The sequence below is a fragment of the Nyctibius grandis genome, chromosome 4 (genome assembly GCF_013368605.1).
Source record: "Nyctibius grandis isolate bNycGra1 chromosome 4, bNycGra1.pri, whole genome shotgun sequence".
Classification (NCBI taxonomy): domain Eukaryota; kingdom Metazoa; phylum Chordata; class Aves; order Nyctibiiformes; family Nyctibiidae; genus Nyctibius; species Nyctibius grandis.
Window position 1 is genome coordinate 93624537 of NC_090661.1, and position 18734 is coordinate 93643270.

Sequence of the window (18734 nt, forward strand, 5' to 3'; positions counted from 1 at the left end):
TGTAGCCCCTCTTTGCTTTATTCTTGCCACAGTCCTGGCACTTCCACATGTGGGAAGCCCTGGTGTTTGCAAGGAGAGGAATGAAGTGGCTGCAGGTCCATCCTGCCTCCTAGGCAATGTCCGTCTCACCCTTAGCATGTTGATGGAGTGTGGAGCTCTGGCCTGCAAGCTGCTGTGGTGCGGCAGCACCTGCTGCCCGTGGGTGGCTACACCAGCCTGTGGTGGCGGTGGCCTGGGGGCCCCCTCATTGCCCCACCATGTACAGCTGGGTGTATGGACTGTGAGCGCTGCTGGGTTTGTGCCACTGGTGCACCAGGGGCTGCGAGCCAGCAGTGAGGGAGGAAGGACAGGGCAAACCACCGCCACCTCAGGGCCCGGGTGGGCACGGAGCCGTCACCTCAGGGCCCGGGTGGGCACGGAGCCGTCACCTCAGGGCCTGGCCACCATTACCTCAGGGCCTGCGTGGGCAGGGAGCCGTCACCTCAGGCGTGAGGGCACGCAGCCATTGCCCCGGAGGGCTGCGAGCCCCCACGCGTGGGGCCCGGAGGGCGCTGCCAGCCCCGGCCGGGGCGGGGTGGGGGGGTCTGTGTGGGGCCCGGCGGTGACCCCGGACCGCCACCGTCCCACAGTGCTCGGCGGCAGCCGGGGAACTACCCTTCCCAGGCCGCCCCGCGGCGGCGCGCGCGGCCCTCCCCCTGCCGGCGGCGCGGGGCTGAGGTAAACAAAGTGGTGCGAGGCGGCGGGGGCGGCGGGCGCGCGGCGCGGCGGGGCGGCGGGGCCGGATCCCGGCGGGGCCGCAGTGGGGCGAGCCCGGGCCGGGACCGGCGGAGGGGGGAGCTGCGGGTGGGTGCAGCGCCGGGCCGGGCGGTAGGGACGGGTGTGGGTCAGGAATCGCTCTCGCCTCGCAGCCTCCCCCCGGGGGGGGGGGGGGGGGCTCCCGGGCCCGGTGCTTCCTCCGGCATTTCCTCGCGTGTCCCCTCGGTACCCCCCCTGCGCTCACCCCTCGCCCTCACAGGAGACCCGCCCCCGGCCCCGGGGCGAGAGGGCTGTGGGTGTGAGGAGGCCCGGGGACTGGGGAGAGACGGCGATCCCTCACTGCCCCCCCCCGCAGCCGCCCCCGTTTCCAGCGGGGGAGCTGGGAGCGTGGGGGCGGAGGGGGGCCCGGGGCTGCGGAGTCCCCCGGCTGCCGGCCTGGGGGCCATGGAGCAGGTCCAGATGATCAACATCCAGCGGCTGCTGGAGGCGGCCGAGTATCTGGAGCGAAGGGAGAGAGGTAATGGGGAGAGGAGGAGGGGTGCTGGGGTAACAGCCCTCCGCGGGGGGAGCGGGGCTGGGGTCAGAGATCCCCGCGGAGGGGCGAGAACGGCCCCGGCGAAGGGGATCTGAGCGAGCGTTGGCTGGTGGTCAGTCCCCAACAGTGAGGGGTTTGAGGAGGGGCAGGGCTGACAGGTCCTCCCGGAGGTGGTGGGTGAGGTGGAAGGTTGTTGCAGAGAGGGGGAGATGGAGGTGAATGTGTTTTCTGGAAGGAAAAGAGGGGATTGGTGTGACAGTTACCCACTGGGCAGGAAGGATGGTGGTGGGTGGCTCGGGCTTTGCAGAGACCTCGATGGCACAGTGAAATACGCCTGGTTTGCCCGGTTCAGATAGCTTGGACAGGAGGAGAGAGACAAGGTGCTCTCTGGGCTGTCATGTTTTCTTTTGATGTTCTCAGGTGTTTGGTGGTGTCCTTCCTCCAAGGTTGGCAGAGCCTTTACACTCCCCTTCCTCTCTTTTCTCCACCTCCCAGTCCACTTCCCTCTGAACACATCATCCGTCATTTCCCTGAGCTGTTGTGCTTAAGGGCCTCCCCAGCTAGGCTGACCGGTTAGTCGTGAGGCCCGCCTGCTGACTTCTTTTTTTTCCCCCTTTTTTTTTTTTTTTAATGACCCTTTTTTATGCCCTGCCTGTTGATTCTCGTGCAGAGTGTGAACATGGCTATGCCTCGACCTTCCCCTCAGTTCCAAGTCCTGGACTACAAGACCCAAAGCCCACGCGGAGGCTGAGCCGGGCAAGAAAACACAGCGGCAGTGGCAGCAGTGGAAGTATTGCCAACAGGTACGATGCGGACAGGAAAGCGTGGGGTGCAGGGCTGGCCGGGAGGATGAAGCTGGAGAAGAAAAGCTGGAGGCAGAGGAGAGAAACCGTTCAGGGAAAATGGGAAGAGTCTGAGCACAGGGGGATTCAGAGCTGGGACACACAAGTACGGTGTCTGTTTGGGATCCATAGCGCTGAGAGCAGAGGGGACACAGGGGAGCTGTATCTGAAGTGGCACTGCCAGCTGACTCCATGCCAAGGCTCAGATGCTGCAGAGGGAAGGGGAGTAGGGAGATCTGTTCATAGGGTTCAAGGAGGAGGTAGGCAGTAGCTATTCCCATTATATACAGCTGATGTCTTTCCAACCCAGAAGTCACTGCTTTTAAGGGATAGCGTGCGTGCAGCCTGAGTGCTTTGGGATTGTAATGACAGGGATGATTTGAAGCAAGGAAATGATGTTTTGAAATGGATCCCCTACAACAAATGGGAGAGAGGGAGATGACTGGCTGCTGTATACGATGTGGTAAAAATTCAGTTCAGGAAAATGAAGCTGTCTTTCACTCTGCCTTTCAGAGCAGTGGGATTTCCCAGCTTTCTGATTGCTTGGTAATTGTAGAACTCCACGTTTTTGACACTTCTCTTATTATACAATTCCATATTTCTTGGTTTCTTAAACCTAGAAGAGACAACAGGATTAAGCCTATCACTTGGTGCTGTGGTAGGATCTGCCTTTCGCCTCCCTTCTCTGTTCTTTTTGTTTTCTTTTGCTCCCTTCTGTAGAATTGTTCAAACCTTGTTGAGACCTTCAGGGATAGCGAAACTTTAGAAACATAAATTATAATTTTGAAAAGGCAATTGCAAGCTTGCTTTTACTGCAGCAAGGCCTGTGCAATCTATAAAATGGTGGCAGGTGGCTCAGGTGATTAAAGCTTTCTTAAGGCCATTGGGAAGGACCTGTAAAGGCCTAGGGGAAAGGTGCCTTTGCTTGCAGTGATTCTGCTTCGGCAGCACTTGATAATAAAGGTTGTTTGAAGTCATGTTAGGACACCTTGCTGTGGAGAAGTTTTCTTCATCAGGATCAGCATATCCTGAACTCTTTGTATGCTGCATGTTTGTATTTGCTTCCCTCCTTCATCCAGTCTCTCCTGATTTCAGGGCAGTTGCAGCCCTTTACTGTTTCCCATGAACCAAAGTCCCAAATCCCGATGACTTTGTGTTGGGAAATGATGGCAAATGCTGAATTGAGATCTGTATTTTTCCCCTCTAGGATTCTGACATACTATTTTTCCATCCCACACCTCTTTCTCTCAAAGGCCTTTGTCATGGCAACCTGCCCTTCTCCAGAGGAGGGCTGGAAGCACATCCCCCTCAGGAGCTCCTTAGCACCGAATCCAGCAGCCTGTACACTAGAGAGGGATGCAGAGCACTCCCCGTCCCTGGAGCCTGGGTGCACGGTGTGCCCCCACAGCCCCCAGGCACAGCTCTCACAGGGCACCTTTTTGTGCTGAGACCAGCCCACTGGGCCATTTAGCATGACAGGCTGAATATATTGACGTGGAGGGGGAAGGCAACAGAGAAGCAGAAAAGATACTTTCTAGTCTTATTCCTTATATAATTAAGGTTTTAAATACTGAGGCCAGATGGAATCTTTGGAGTGAGAGTGTGACCCAGTGTGTTGCCTCCCATGGTTGTTTTGGCCCCAGGGAGTGACCAACGTCAGATCTGCTCCAGGCAGAGACCAGAGCGGTTCTTTTGGGGACCTCAGACCTTATACACACGATTGGAAATGGAAGTTTCTTTTAGCTCAAGTCGTAGCAGCTTGCACTTGCTGTAGGAGATGGCAGGCCTTCCAGATGGCTGCAGTGCCGGGAAGTGACAACTGTAAAGTTCAGGGTGCCTCCAGATTCACTGCAGTGTGTTTTGTGTGACGCCGAGTGTAGCATCAGCCTTGTTTAAGGAAGGCTCTGTATTATCCCTTCCTGTTAAAATCAAAGGGACAATTACGTTAAGTTCTTTCTAGTGGAGTTTGAATGGACTTTGAATTATATATCAAGCCCTCAATGAGGGACAAAACTTACATTTCGTGTGTGGACGAGAGACAAATGACTCTCGAGCAACCTAGGCAAAGCATAGTTGTTGAGATTTAAAAATTGTTTTTATTTATACACTTTTAGAAATTGACGTGTGTGTGTTGTTGCTGGTTTTTACTGAACCAAATAATCCATGATTATGTGGCGCAGGGTATTTACAGAGCCTAGATGCTCTTTAATTCATAGTTTAAATCCAAGTACTTCCCTTCAGCATTTACAGCCCAGACATGACAGCTATTTCTTCCCAGCAGGCTCTGTGCTGTCATGGCACAAACACCCAGAAAGTTCTGAGGAACAGGCAGCCCAGCTCTGGGTGCCAATGGTGGAGCAAATCTTATTCTTGTAGGACTACAATGGTCTCCTAGTCCCAGCAAAATAATTTTTTTCTACCCCAAACAGGGGTGTGCAGCTAAGAGGGAAAACATTGCTTCATTGTTTCTAATTTACATGATGCATTTTTAAATAAGGATGTTTTGGCTCAGGTTCTCTCATCCTTCGTTTGTCTCAGCTGTGCGACCAATAGCGTGCAGATTGCTGCAGAGGGGTTGTCCTCTGCAATCCTTGGGACGTTATCTGTATGTATGTGTAGTGTTCTGCGTGGGTATTTTAAAGACCTAGTATTGCATGCTGTAATTTAAAACCTGAATATATTTAAAAATGAGCAGTCTTGCTTTAGTTAGGGATATTTAGGTACTGAAAATTACCCACCTGCAAAAATATGTGGAGAATCACAGTGATTGTGACCTGGAGTTCATAATAAACAAGGGAAACTTTATTTTAAAAAAAATCCCATTTAACACATAGCTAAAAGCAAAAAACCAAGCAAATCAATTAGCCAACCCATATAAAATTAGAATTTAATTTTGCCTCTTTTTTAATTTGCTCTTGACAGAAGTATCTTCTGGTTTTTGGACTGGGCTTAAAAATTAGCAGAGATTTATTGTAACATACAGTATCACCTATTTAATGTTTGTTCCTTCTGAACATGTTTCTGGGACAGAGGCTGAGCTCTAAAAACTTGCTAGAGAAGTGATGTGGTCCATGCTGGGAGTACAGTTCTGTGGGTGCATTAACTTGCATTCGATGTCACTGGAAACTGCTCTTACAGACCCTACATAAGCAGTTCTAAATAGACCCAGCTATTTGAAAGGTTCGTTATAGTTGGTTAGGATTAGACTGGTCTGATATTTATACATTTTGGAAAATAATTGAGAAGACGTTTTAATCAATTGTTGTGTCAGCAGGAAATAAAAGGAACAGCAGGGATGCTAAATTATTTTTTTCCCCCATAATACAATCAGTTTAATGAAGTTAAGATTTATAACGGAATCTGAAATTACATTACAATATTACATTGTCATTTGTGTTCTGTTTTTTTTTTAGACTCTCAGGCATGTAGAAAAGTCTGTTATTTTTTGGTCTGATCCTGGGGAAATGCTAAACACCCTCCCAGCAGCGCTGGGAGCCCTCAGCTCTCCTGGGAGGCCCATGTTGTTAAGGGCACTCAAAGAATCTATTGCTCAGTTCCATGGGGGAGGGTTTGATCTCTGTCCAGTTTCTTTTTCCTTTCATTTTCCTCTCTTCCCATTATCCTCCCTTGTGTCTGAGGCTGCTTCCCAAGGGCCTTTCAGACATCTACAGTCCGGTAGCAGGTTGCTTGCAGAGCTTGGAATCAGCAGCTGTAATGGGTATGGTAAGGCTGTTGGACATGGTAGCTCGAAAATCTGTGTGTCTGGGTTTCTTCGCGCTTCTGGCTGTTCTAGTGATGCAGCTCCTCATTTTCTCTGTTGTTGTGCTCTCCTCTGCCGCATTTGCAACTTTTTTTCCACACTTCTAAATCCCATCACTTGGTTTTGTGCTGAATCTTCTCTATAGCCTTCCACTCTCATTTTGAGGGTAGGGATGGGGGCTGTACTATTGAAACCCTCAGGTACTCTTGGCATTAAGCTCAATTTGCTGACCGTGTCCCTGAGCAAGGATGGGGGCAGGTGGGTGTGCATTAGGTGCCTCAGGTGATGGCTTCATGTGCCACAGGTTCACGAACACGGGCGCAGAAGCTGAAAGGATGTGGCATGTGTAGCTGCAAGTCAGCCTTGGCTGGCTGGTGTGCAAGAAAGCCTGATTTACCAGAACAGCAGTGCTGTGCAGCTGTACCTCGCTGTGCAGGGGAGGAGCAGGGGGATTGGTGAACACTTGTGTAAGGACAGTTTTAAATGTATTATGTTTTCTGTCAGAGGAGGTTCGCTGCCTCCCCCCGCATTGCGCTGATGACTGAGTACATGGCAATTTTCAGTCCTTCCTACAGCCTCTGGAGGTAGGACAGTGCTGTAATTCTCACTTTGTTGGGGGAGAGGAGGCGCAGGGGTCTGAGTGGTTTGCCTGTCTTGCGTAAGAAATTCCTGAAAGCGGATTGCTGTGTCAGCCCATATTGTTTTACTTTTCAACAGAAAGCCCCTACCCCATTCTTCATGTCCCAGAGAGCTGGTCTCTCAGGCTTTTTGTTGACAGCTTTGCTGCTTCCAAGCCTCTGTCAGTTGTTATTTGTTTCTGGATGATACTTTGTTTATTTGTTTGGGGGCTTTTTATGTTTTTTTAGCCACTTGCACTGGATCACACCTTACTCCACAGCCAGCGGGAGTCGAGTTTTGACTCGCTGTGTGTAGGTGGGTTAGAATCTGGCCCTTGTGTAATATGCTGGGGATAGAGACTGTGCTTTCTGTCTCGAGCCTTGTAGTGCCAGGGAGCTCTGTTCATGGCTCAGGACTTGGCTTTGCTTCGTCGTATGGTACAAATCCACATGTGTAACACAGAGAATGGATGAAATTTGCTGTGGCATGTTTTCATTTATGCCACATTTTGTTAATATACAAACAGGGAGATTGCTATCTGGAATCTTCATGCAGTTGTTGAAATTATGTCCAGAAATAGTTGGAGGTGGGATTTTGCCTTCCAGTAGAGAGTATACGTGAGTATGCTAGTTAATTTTCCAAGAAAGGAAAACTAGACAAGGCTGAACTGTTAAGGAATGCTTCTCTGTTAGAGGTGTTGAGAGGGACTGGCTGGCAATATTGACTATCATTAGGTGTGAGCATGACTTCTTTTTGAGAAAGCACAATGGCAGTTTTGAGTGTTAGACTGGGAAAATGGATTGCTGGTCCATGCACGAGAGACGAATCACCCCACATTAAAATCCCACTGTCTTCTGTAGGTTTGTACTGGAACACAGTTGATCAGAGCAGGTTGGCAGATAGGGCTGTACTCAAATAACTCTGTTCAGCCTCAGCACATCCCATCTGCCCATTTGACATAATTAGTCCCAATGCAGTCTGCAAGTGTAGAGAAGCAAGTCGTGGTGATGCTGGACTTTCTGAACATGCTGGCACTAAGTTGTGCCTTTCCTTGTCTCTGCTGATTTACATCACAAGCTGAGATCCTGCCAATGATTTGGGCAAAAAAAAAAATACCCCATGTAGGTGAGATTTTGCATGCAGTGTCTTCTCAGCTTGGCTTTGCAGTACAACTGGCAGGTTACCAGGCAAAATACAGAAAGTGAGGGTGAACCCAGCAAATGGCATGAGGAGCATAAACTCCGCTCCTTAGTGAGGAATGAGGCCTCCAAAAGCGCTAGGGCTGATGTAGCAGTTTCCGTGGGGGAACCCACTGTGTTCCCCTTTGTCACCCTGTTTATTTTATCACACTCCAAGTGGGATGATCCTGCAGAGCTGCAGTTCCTGCCTTCCTTTGTTTATTAGTAATATAGCCATGCATAGGGAGATCTGTGTGGCAGGGAGTCTGTGCAGAAACCCACGATTCTGGGCTGAATTTGTACTCTGATACCTTCAGTAGGTGTAAAATGTAATTTGTGGTCTCTTTAGACTGAGTTGTGCAAAGAGGCCTTTGTGTAAACTAGAAGCAGGCCCAGTCGTTGATGTTATCTGCAACTTAGCTACAATTCACTGCTGCAGCATCTGTCTGCTGTGAATTGTCACGCTCTGGGGCTGAAGGCTCACGATCCCCTTGTCCTCCCAGGTTTGGGGGAAAGCCTCTACAGGAGCATGCTGTGTTGCAGCAGTGGGACTGTTAGTCAGGGCTCATGCTGTTCATGTTGCAGCACTCTACCCAGGTAGAGCTGTGCTGCAGCTGCTGTGGGCTGATTTGCATCACTGATACCAGTGCTGGTGCAGTGACAAGGAACTTCAGATTTTGGTGCTTAGGGTCTTTTGAAATGTGAAGGTTGTTAGCCCCAGCTCCTAGAGAGATTTGGTGTCCTGGGATGGTAGGGAGGATATTTGGGCCAAATCTGGTCATCTGTTCCTAGAATTCCTTCATTTTTCTCTTCCCATTGTATTCAGTGTATAGTCAATTCCCTGGTTTAAGTAGTATTCCTTGTTTGTCAGGTGTTTTGGGTTTTTTTTCCCCTCTCATCTCATTTGTACCCTTTTTGTATCTTCTCTGTGTAATGCCTCATCCACAACGCATGCAGGGATTTATCCTTCATCCTTTTTTTTTTTAACCTGACCTGATCCTTTGCTTGACAGTGAATTGGTTGTCACCTGTAGCATTATTTCCATCTGCTCCCCTGTTTGTAGGTAAGACTGACTTTTTCCTTTCTCGCTCCTGGTTGAGCTTTCAAATCCATTTCTCTTCTGACCTGAACATACCAGTCCATGCCATGCTGCTGAGTTAATTGTCTTGTTGGAGTTCATGCTGTTGATCATCTCCTGATCCCTCCCGACAAACTTCTGCCCTAATTCAAAGACTGACTTCTGTTTGTTCTCCTCTTGAGAGTGTTGGCTTCTACTCCCTGCCTCCTTTGAACTAACAAAGACAGAATTTGTTGTTGTTGACTATTTTGGGCTCCCTTGATCAGAAGCTGTGGGTCTCTGGGTCTGTGCACTTGGTTGGCCTTTGCCTGGATCTCTTCTCTGTGAGGCGCTGCCTTGTTCATCAGCTCAGAGGGAACAGGCGCTTTTTTCATCCTGCTGGATATATTCCCATGCCTCATTCTGTGCTCCCTACTGTACTTCCATTCTCTGGTATGAAAGTGATTTCACTTCAGTTTTGTTGCTTTATGAATCCAGTTTGAAGTAGCCTAGATGATTTCCAACATTATCTTAATTACTTGTTTATACTTTTCTGCTTGCTCTGTGACAAGCAGGCATGTGGATTGACAGCAATTCTTTTGCCTCAGTTTTGATTAAAGTTCCTTTGCATAAATAAGTTGATTATTTTCTGAACACGTTCTCGTTTATCTCCTTCCATCTGTTACACCATCAAGAGGGGAGAAGTTATGGGAAGGGACAGATGACATTGGGAATTCTGTTGAGACTGTTACTCCAGTTGTCATTGCCCAGATGCTTGGGCAGCAGCAAAGCAAGGTATGGATATGGTAAGGTAACATGGCACCAGTTCTGGTTTGCCTTTAACAGTTAGGCTACAAACTGCAGCAGTTCATGAACTGTTTCACAAGAAGCTTGGCCATCTGCGAGCAGTGGGAGGTAGCCACCTCACTGACTTCATGTTAGTTGCTCCTGCTTGTGAGCCAGAACTATCGGAACAGAAGAAAACAGATCTCTTCTGTTTTTCTCAACCTTCTTTTTTCTGAGATGGTAGATGAGTATGTCCCTGTTAACAGAATATAACCCCAGACATCAGGACATCTGGGTTCTATTCCTGATATTGTTTCAGCCTGTGTAAGTCTTTGTGCCTCAGTTTCCCTAATACAGTGTGTAGCTAACAGTGATGTTAATGTATTTTCAAGTGTATTTCCCCTCCCTTCATCTCCAGACACAGTATTACAGCAATATAGTTGTAACATAAGAGGTAACTAACGAGCCTAAATAGAAGTGAAGAAAGTCTGGCCTGGCCCACAGCCATACAAATGCCATCAGTTTCTTCTCAGACAAAGTGTGTTTCAGTCAGGTGGTGTGTACTCAAAAAGCCTCATTTTCCCCAGTGCATCTGAAGGCAGTTTCTTCAGGTCAGAAGATGCGTGTTGCAGAGAAGTACTTGTTCCCAAAACAGACTGCTGCTCTGCAGATGACATTGCTAAGGCTATTTCTGGTTATGACCGTCTTCCTCGAAAGGGTAATGTTATGTGTGGGAAGAAGCATGGTATAGGGCAAAGGGCTGGCATGCTGGGCCCTTGGATCGTTCCTGAGTCAGCTGCTGAAAGGCTGCAAGATCTGGGCACATCAGATGACCTACATAGGTCCTACCATCTGTACATTACATGGTTCCTGCCATCTGTACGTTGGGGTAATGCGCACACTTCTTTAATCCTGTTTTCAGGAAGCAGAATCAATATTTTGGAGCTTGTGGCTGTTTGAAAGAAGATGAGACTTAGGATCCTAAGTTTTCAGGGTAGATTTGAAAATTGCCTCCTGTGCCTTTCTTTATTCTCTTTCTGTGAATCGTGCAATCTCTCTGGCGAGCAGGTACCAGAAACTATGATGCTGGTTCTGGTGTGGCCTTGAAAGAGACTGAGTCCCTGACCATGCAGTGAGACTCATGGAACCTGCTGGAAGCCAGTGGAGCAGGGACCACACAGAGCCTTCTGCAGGCCTTATCCTGCTCTGTAATACACTTGAATATTCAGTAGAGAAAATTTCATTAACAGAGATATTAAGGTGTTAGCAGAGGATGGATGAAGTCTGCCTCATTCTACTTAAATAATTTGTTTTGCTTTGAATGATCTGTTTATGATGATTGTGTAGGGAGGTTGTCCTTCCCAGGTAGCACTTGGGAGAGACCTGGGGGACAGCACACAGCTGACATTAGTGCGAGGAAGTGTGTGTATTTTGCTGTCCTCATTCTGTGCCACGCTCTTCTCTGTTCATGGAGGAGCTTGGAGGTGCCATGGTAAAGCCACCTGAGATTTCTCTTCACCAGGTCCTGAAAAACATGGGTTTGTCAACATATTAAAAAAGTCAAGAATCTGTCTACAAGAAGCTCAAACTCCCTTGGATCATGGATCATAGACAGGAATCTTGCCTTGGTGAAGGCAAAGAATATACTTTTTCCTGACCTGTGAGAATCTACCTGAATTTGTCCAAGTTCTAAATCATTACAGAAGATGTCTGCTGCTGCATGTCCAAGGGGTGTGGGCTAAGGTTTTGCTACTGAAATGGCTGAGACATCTCCCAAAACGAACATCAGCGTTTGTGTCCATCTGTGTGCATGAGCCCCTCCTGATGTGGTAACTGTGGGCTGCAAAGGGAAGGAGGTGGTTTCTGTAGGACCTTTGCTCACTTGTCGCAGAAGTTAGAAGGCAGACAAATGGAGCAGTAAATAGCACATAGGAGAACTCACTTCACCCCTGGCCCCTGTCAGCAGCCCTGTGTACATTCAGCAAGTCCCTTTTAGCCCGGCTTGTCATAGGAGACCCCCAGATAGTCTGTTCCTCATATTGTGATTTTTTTTTTTTTCCCCCCAAGGTGTGAGCCTGGGATCTGAGCTGTGGAAGTGCTGATGATGCACAGCTGCAAGGGGCACCAGTGGGAGTTGAGCTTTGAACATGTAAAGTGGCCCAGAAAACCAGACCCTTGGGGGCCTTCACAGAGGCACTCGGGGGGATGAGAAGCTGCAACTCTGATTTCCCTGTTTCCTAGCTTCCAATTTGGAAAGCAAGGATGCTTGACAATAAACATGCTTGTGAAGTGCCTAGCTGCTGCTCTCGGCGAGCCTGTCGAAAAGCCTGTAAGGAAACCGCCAGTTCTGTATTCAGAGCAGGGCTTGGCTTGAGGCCACACGTTGAACAATGAGGAGAAAACAAATATTAAATAGCTGCTTATTCAGCAAACCCAGTTCCTCTTGGCCGTGCAGGGCCCTGTGTTGAGGGAGTGTTTGAGATGGGGCAGTTCTCCCTTAGCACTTGGGGCTAGGACCAGCCTCTGCATGTGGGGTCTCAGGTGGTACAGGAGAAGTCCCACACCAGCACTGGCTCCCAGCCCGTACAGTGGGGAGGGAAGCCAGCTGGGATATTCTTTGCTGGCCCCAGATTGCAGCCCTGAGTGCAAAACAACATTCTTACTGTTGTGTGGCCTGGCTTGGAAAACCTTCCCCTGCAAAATGCCACCTTGTGCTGCTTAATGAGGTCTTGCTCTGCTTTGGGGGAGCCCAGCTCTGGGACTGGCAGAGACTCGTGGTGCTCAGCAAGGAGGAGCTGTCTTCCTGCACTTTCCTCCCTTGTGCTGAAAAAGCAGAACACGCATCAAGAGAATGGCTGTTTTGTTTGGGACTGTGGCTGCAGTTCTTTCTCACGTGAGGGTTATGGCTGATGTGTCTATTGGATGAGTTTTATCGGTAAACTGATATTACTTTGCTCTTGGCTCCCATTTAGATTCTTCTCTGGCACCTCGTGCAGTAGCGTCTGAGAGTAGGGTTGGCTCACTTGGCAGACCATGGGCAAGACATGAGGGCTGGTTTAGGTCTGGGTTGTTGTTGGTTGGTTTTTTTTTCCACTTTCCCACTCGCAGCTTACAATGATTATGTCATTTTTTTGTCTTTGACCCAAGAATCAGGTGGTACAAATGTCCTTGTTAGACATCTCTCTGGGATCCCTGAGAACAGCAACCCACTGATGCAAGCCTTATCCTGGGGTTCGGGGAACCCAAGTTAAGTACCCTGCTCTGCCACAGGCTTCTTGTGTGACCTTGGGAAAATCATTTAGAATTTGTTGGTTTTGACCGAGTGTCACAGGAGGCTTTCAGGATACTGCATAGAAACCCAGGGGTGGTTGACTTTCTGCGGTTGTGAACCACACAAAGGAACTTTCTTACCCTCATTGAGCTGAAAACAGACTATGGGGCCATTTCTCTTTTTCCGAAGATGAACAAACATGAACAGATTCCAGTATGGCTGTGTCCCCTTCTGTGTTGGAGATGGAGAAGGTGAACTTTGGAAAGGGTCTGGCTTGATCCTGGGAAAACAGCTTTGATCAGAGCCTTGGGAGGAATCTGATACTATGTCCATCTAGGAGCAACAGAAAAACTAGCCAGAGTTTGGGGCCAGGTTAATCTGGTGCATCTCCATTGATGTCAGTGAGAAGGTGAAACAGTCTGTTCTGTCTCCTCACTTCAGCTCCTCATGGAGAAGCATTTATTCAGGACCTCAAGGCCAGACACTGTAGGGGGATCATGGGATAGTAACGACTAAGATAACTTCTGTCTCTAGTGTTGTTTGGAAGAAAATGTTTTGTTAGATTTGCTGATACAGAAGGCTGAGGTGAGGTTCTTGTTGAACTTGAGGCTGGTACTTACTTGCAAAGGGCATAAGGACGGCAGCAGAAGGACTTCTGCTCTAGCTACGCCATATCCTGTTCAGCTGCATGCCACTCCTCACTGCAGGCGCTCTTGGCAGCGTTGAGTACCATAAGCTGCCGTGTTCCCGAGGCTCCTGTGCAGCCCTCCAAGAGCCAGGCTCCTGGCCCTCCCAAAGGTGAGGTGGGTTCACAACTCCCTTAGAAACCCAGCCCTTGAGCATCTCCGTCTGGGCAGGAAGATTTGACTCTTGTGCAGCTATTGTTTGTCTTACCATTGGGCTGAAAGCCTCACACGCTGCTACTGGTGGAGCTTCTCCATAGGCTTCCCAGACTATGGCTTGTGCAGTTGGTTTCATAGACTACTTATGGTATTGATCCACTGCTACTTGAAACCGTGGCAAAACACTGGGGTTCTTCAGACAGTTAGTTTTGTTTTGTGGACACAGATGGATTTAACTTTGAAAAAAGCTGTTGATCACTCTTCCTTTTCATTTATTTTGTCATTTGTCTGTTTCCAGTAGGGGTCATTTCTGAGGAAGAACTTGCATAAAAGAGAAAGCAGCAATGTAGTTCACTGGTTCCAGAAGGGTGGTTGATCTTGGCTTGGGGAAAGGAAGGAGGCATTTCCTGCAGGGGAATTTGGTGGCCCACTGAATGTGTGTCTACAGAGCCAGAAGGTGGGGAAGGTCTGTAAAATGAAGAATAATGGTATCATATGTGGTGTGGTGATGCATAAGCAGCAGAGGTGGCTGAACCTGAGTGAAGAAAGACAGAAAGCAGTTGGCCTGGTCTGTGGGTGGATGTTCTTGATGTTTTGCTAAACAGGATTCAGGTAACTGTGCCTTGGTTTGCACAAGCTGATGGAATGTTTCTTTCCTCATTAATTTCTTGCTAAAGCAGAGTGAGGTGAGTGAGTTTGGAGGAGAAGCACTGGCTCTGTGTTGGCATAAAGGAAGTGTATTGGAAGAGGTGATTTTTATTCTCCCCACCCCCTTTACCTGGCAGTAGCATCTCCTGAGCCACGGGTATGTCTGCTGTGATGGAGATGGAGCACTTGGAGTCCTGGGCTCCTCTGGAGCCAGGAGCTGGTGCCAGATACAGGCAGGAGGGTGACCAGATAGAAGGAGATGACGGGGTCATTGGTCTAAATGCCACCTCTGTATCACGTAGGACAAGGCTTCTCGATTGCTGTGTTTTCCCAGTAGGAAATAGTTACCCACAAAGAAGTCAAACCAAAGTGCAGATAGGCTGCAAATGTGTTCGTTGAGCTATTTATCAATATTAAATGTGTAAACCAGAAAGGTCAGCTGTGTTTAATGTCATGTGGCAGCTTTGTGATTTTAATGACGGTAAATAAAACCAATGACAAATTAATTCAGTGCTCTTTAGAGCTTGTTCCTCCCTGACACTGTTTTGTTGGCTTACCTGTGCTCAGGGAAAGTTTGGCTGCCTCTATCATGGTAGGAGGGATTTTATGTAAATAAAGAAAATGGGATAAAGTAATAGCTTATTTACAATGTCTCATTCACTGGGGGAATTTAGTGTAGCTTAATGTTTCAGCAACACCTTTTTACAGCGTTGGATAGCAAGGTTGCAGGCAGAATCCCAGGAACTGGGGCAAAAACGTTGTTGCATCTGACCTTAAATTAGAGTGACTGGCAATTGCTGCTTCCCTGTTTCTTCCTATTTTGGATGCAGTTTCAGGTAAAGAGGGATAAAATTCAGTTTCTCCTCTTCCAGCTCTTTGCTATTTAAAATCATGATAGGGACTGCTCTGCTGTTTGTTGTTGTTTGCTTGGCTCCTTTATGTTAAGCTTCTAAAACTCTTTCTTGATCTTTTCCCAAGCTGTTTTCAAAATGTACTCAGCAAGATCTTCTTCCTTATATAACATTCCTTCAGTTTTTAGGGGTAGTAATCAGTTTGGATGTCTTAAATTTATTGTTAAAGAACTGCTATAGAAACCTGACTTTTAAATGAGAACCCTGCAAGACCGTTTGTGCTTGAGCTACTTTTAAACTGCAGCTGAGGTTTTGAGCAGTGCCGGTACGTGTGCTTGGGCTTTTGTTTACCTCTCTGAACCTGTGCGTACCCGCATGGCTGTGGTTTCAGCTTTGTAGGTGGGGGCAAGGTCCTGCTTGCCCTGTCTGCCCAACAGCAGGGAGGTGAGCTCCTCTGGTTTGTGGTCCACGCTTAACACAGTGTCCTCATTTCATTGGGTGACACAGGCTGTGACTGTCTATCAACAGCAGCAAAGCAACATCACACTGAACGTACCGGTTCCTTGCTCTTGTGCTGTTGTAAAAGCAGAGTGTTACAAGTAACCCTGAAACGTGCCCCGAGTGCTGCAATAGTTTACAGCTGTGGTGTTCATCCTGTACCTGTCAAAAAGCTGGCACTGGCATACAAGATGGAGCTTTGATTTCAGTCTGGTGATACTCTCTAGGTTCTCAGTTGATGGTAAGACCAGCTCGGTTAAAGAGGTCCAGTTACTTTTGTTTCTGTACCTAATTAAAAGATTTTTTTTTTTTGCTGAATGTAGTAGCAGTAGAGGTTCCTGTACTCTTTTCCACTTCACTGACAGCACTGTCCTTGTTTAACTCCAAATAAATCTTAGTAACATGTGCAGCCTGAAGACGAGGGGAGAAAATTAATCTCTAGATCAGGAGCCACAGAAAACTAAATGAATTATGAACAGAAGAGAGAGGGGTTTTTTTTCTGTATTTGTTGTCCAAGCAAAGGGAAACTGGCACAGAAAATAAAATAGTGAATGGTGGTAGTGGGGTGCTAGATTTTTTTCCTAAACTTAGATGAAAGGAAAAATTAAAACTTTTCCAGATATCCCCAGTAAGAGTAAGCAAAGCGTAGACAGGTAAGAGAAGTAACATCCCCATAGGATGCATTCAGCATTGTTGAGATTCTTTCCTTTGCATTCAGCTTCAGTGGGAAAGTGTTAGGGGCCGCTGGGGGTTGTTTTTTTTCCTTGCCACCAATATGGTTAAAAGTCAGCATAAATTTCCTGACTTGGTGAAAAGCCTGTGACCCCTCTCAGTTGTCTTGTTCATCAGAAGGCAGATAGGTAATAAAGAGTCTCCTGTGTGAGAGGAGTAGGGAGAACCTGCTGTTTTAATTTTGTTCACAGCAGTGGGCCAAACTTTGTTCTTTCAGTGCTGGCCTTGATAATTGGCTCGATATAATATAGGATTCAAGCCATTGCATATCTCTGGCTTTATAACTGCTAATGTCATAGCCAAGAAGAGTGCAAAGTTTCCTGCAAGAACATGCAGTAAATAAGAACAATAAGCATGTTCCAAAGAACGTACGGGCAGTGGTTTTAAAGGGCCTCAGCTCAGCCCTGGTGGCTTAATTTGCATCAAAGTTGCCTGGACAAATGGATTTTGCTGGTTTAGACTCCATGGGGGACGTGGGTTTGATTTGGGAGATTTTCTCGACTAAAAGTTATGTTCCTATCTCTGATTCCTGGGTCCTCTCTTTTTGGAGGGAAGGATTTGCTTTGGGACTTTCCTCCACTTGAGGAGTTTGGCTATAGTGTGCCTTGCCTTTAGGGTATCCTGTATCCTGCTGTGCAGGGTACCTTGCACAGACATACGGTAAAGTCTTGTTTTTACTGTGGCCACCTGCAGCTCTCAGCCACGGCTAGCTAAGACTCATTTACCTTGTTTTTCACAGACGTCCGTGGTTTATTTGTCATCTTCAATGAGGTTCTAACACCTGTTAAGCTCTCCTCCCTTTTTTTGGAGAAGCATTTAATTATGACAGGGTTTCCCTTGGAGCACATCTTCCATTCAGTTCCCTAATTGTAGAATTCTCTGTGGGATTCTCCAGATGGGGGATAGAGGATAATCTTCTCAGAGCTCCGGAAGAAATGTGATGCCAAATTACAGAAAATAGATCCTTTTTATTAAGCTCTTGGGCTCCTCTTACTCTTATTTTAAGGTGACCTTCTATTAAAGAGAAATGTTGGATAAATGGCTATCCTTTTTAAATAATCCTCAAAAACCTTACCTGGGTTACTAATAACATCGTTAGATTAGAAATCCTGAAAGGATTTAAGCTTTTTTTGCCACTTGTGCTGTCATCACAGTGACAAGGAGAATGAACTTGCCTGTTTCCCTTTGTTTCTACTTGGTCTCATTTTCAGCCTGCGAGCTCTGAATTAGGGAGTGCTAGCAGCATGCTTGGCGTGGCAGGCAGGTATAAAGACAAAGCCCCCTCCTTTCTCAAGTGGTCACAGTGCCACTTTATGGGTCACTGACTTTGCTGCAAGCTAGTGCTGTGTCGGAGCTGTTTCAATCCCCAAGGGGTTTCAAGGCATCCTAAAAGTGCTACTCAGCGCTGCTGATGTTTGCAAACACGGCAGTACTGGCCATCCCGTTTCGTGCCCAAACGCTGGCCATATCTGGAGTTGTACTAAGTTTGTTAAATCTAGCGTGTGACCGCTGAAGGGCTCCAGGGGTTGTCCTTACAGAGCCAGTTCTGCTGGAGGGTTCCAATGTCTTTGATGTGCATAAATGAATACTCCATGAGCTCCTGTGTTAGCAGATGATACCAATATTTTTACAGGAGAAACTAAACCACAAAGAAATGTAACTGCAGTCCTGTAGTGAGTTGGTGGCAGAGCCCGAAGTAGTCTGGAAATGGCTGACTCTGGTCCCCTGTTCTAATCGTTGCCTCTCTTTGGGATTTTCTGTGCATTTAAGTCTTTAGGGAACTTTTTCTGTAGCACCAGTAAGAGTACCAGCTTTGCACGTAGCAGGTAGCTACAGACTTAGGAGGGGAGGAATCTCTTGTTGGCTGGGAGGCTGAGGTTATAGCTATAGATTTTTATGTGTGTAGTTGGTGAGCTTTACACTGCGATACGCTGCTGGGGATGTGTACAGCTTACAGTGGGTGGACTTTAGTGCTGAGAGATCAAAGGTGGCTAATCCAAATTTTTGTTTATCTTCCAGGTCTACGCACAACGAACTAGAAAAGAACCGGTAAGTAGCTAATGAGCTGAATTCTAAGAAATGTAAGCCTAGTGAGTGTAATGTGCTTTAACCTTACACGTGCAGGTGCCGTTTGATCAGCTTAGCTGTGAATGACCACGCTGCATCACGTAGTTTTAAAAGTCGGGGGAGGGGAAGACACAAAAAGATCTGAAAAAGCAGACTTGGTTTTGGTTGTGTTTTTTTTTTTCTCTCTCTGAAAAGGCAAGAAGTGACCCAGTTTTGTGACTAATCTGTATGCAGAGTAAATACTGTTCTTCTCCTGACACAGTGAAATCTGATTGGGGCACTTTCCATACATG

At 47.5% G+C, this 18734-nt stretch overlaps 1 protein-coding gene across 2 annotated transcripts in view; it reads left to right on the plus strand.

The window, feature by feature from the left end:
- The window catches only part of MXI1 (MAX interactor 1, dimerization protein), a 57328-nt gene that overhangs the window by 9027 nt on the left and 29567 nt on the right, over positions 1-18734 (plus strand). Inside the window, exons 1-3 of one of the 2 annotated variants that reach the window (XM_068398691.1) lie at positions 811-1273; positions 1962-2094; positions 18394-18423. In XM_068398691.1, the coding sequence (XP_068254792.1) occupies positions 1201-1273; positions 1962-2094; positions 18394-18423 (236 nt within the window). In that variant the 5' untranslated portion in view covers positions 811-1200. Of the gene's footprint in view, positions 1-810; positions 1274-1961; positions 2095-18393; positions 18424-18734 lie in introns of those variants that run through there. The other variant, XM_068398690.1, reaches the window with a different exon arrangement.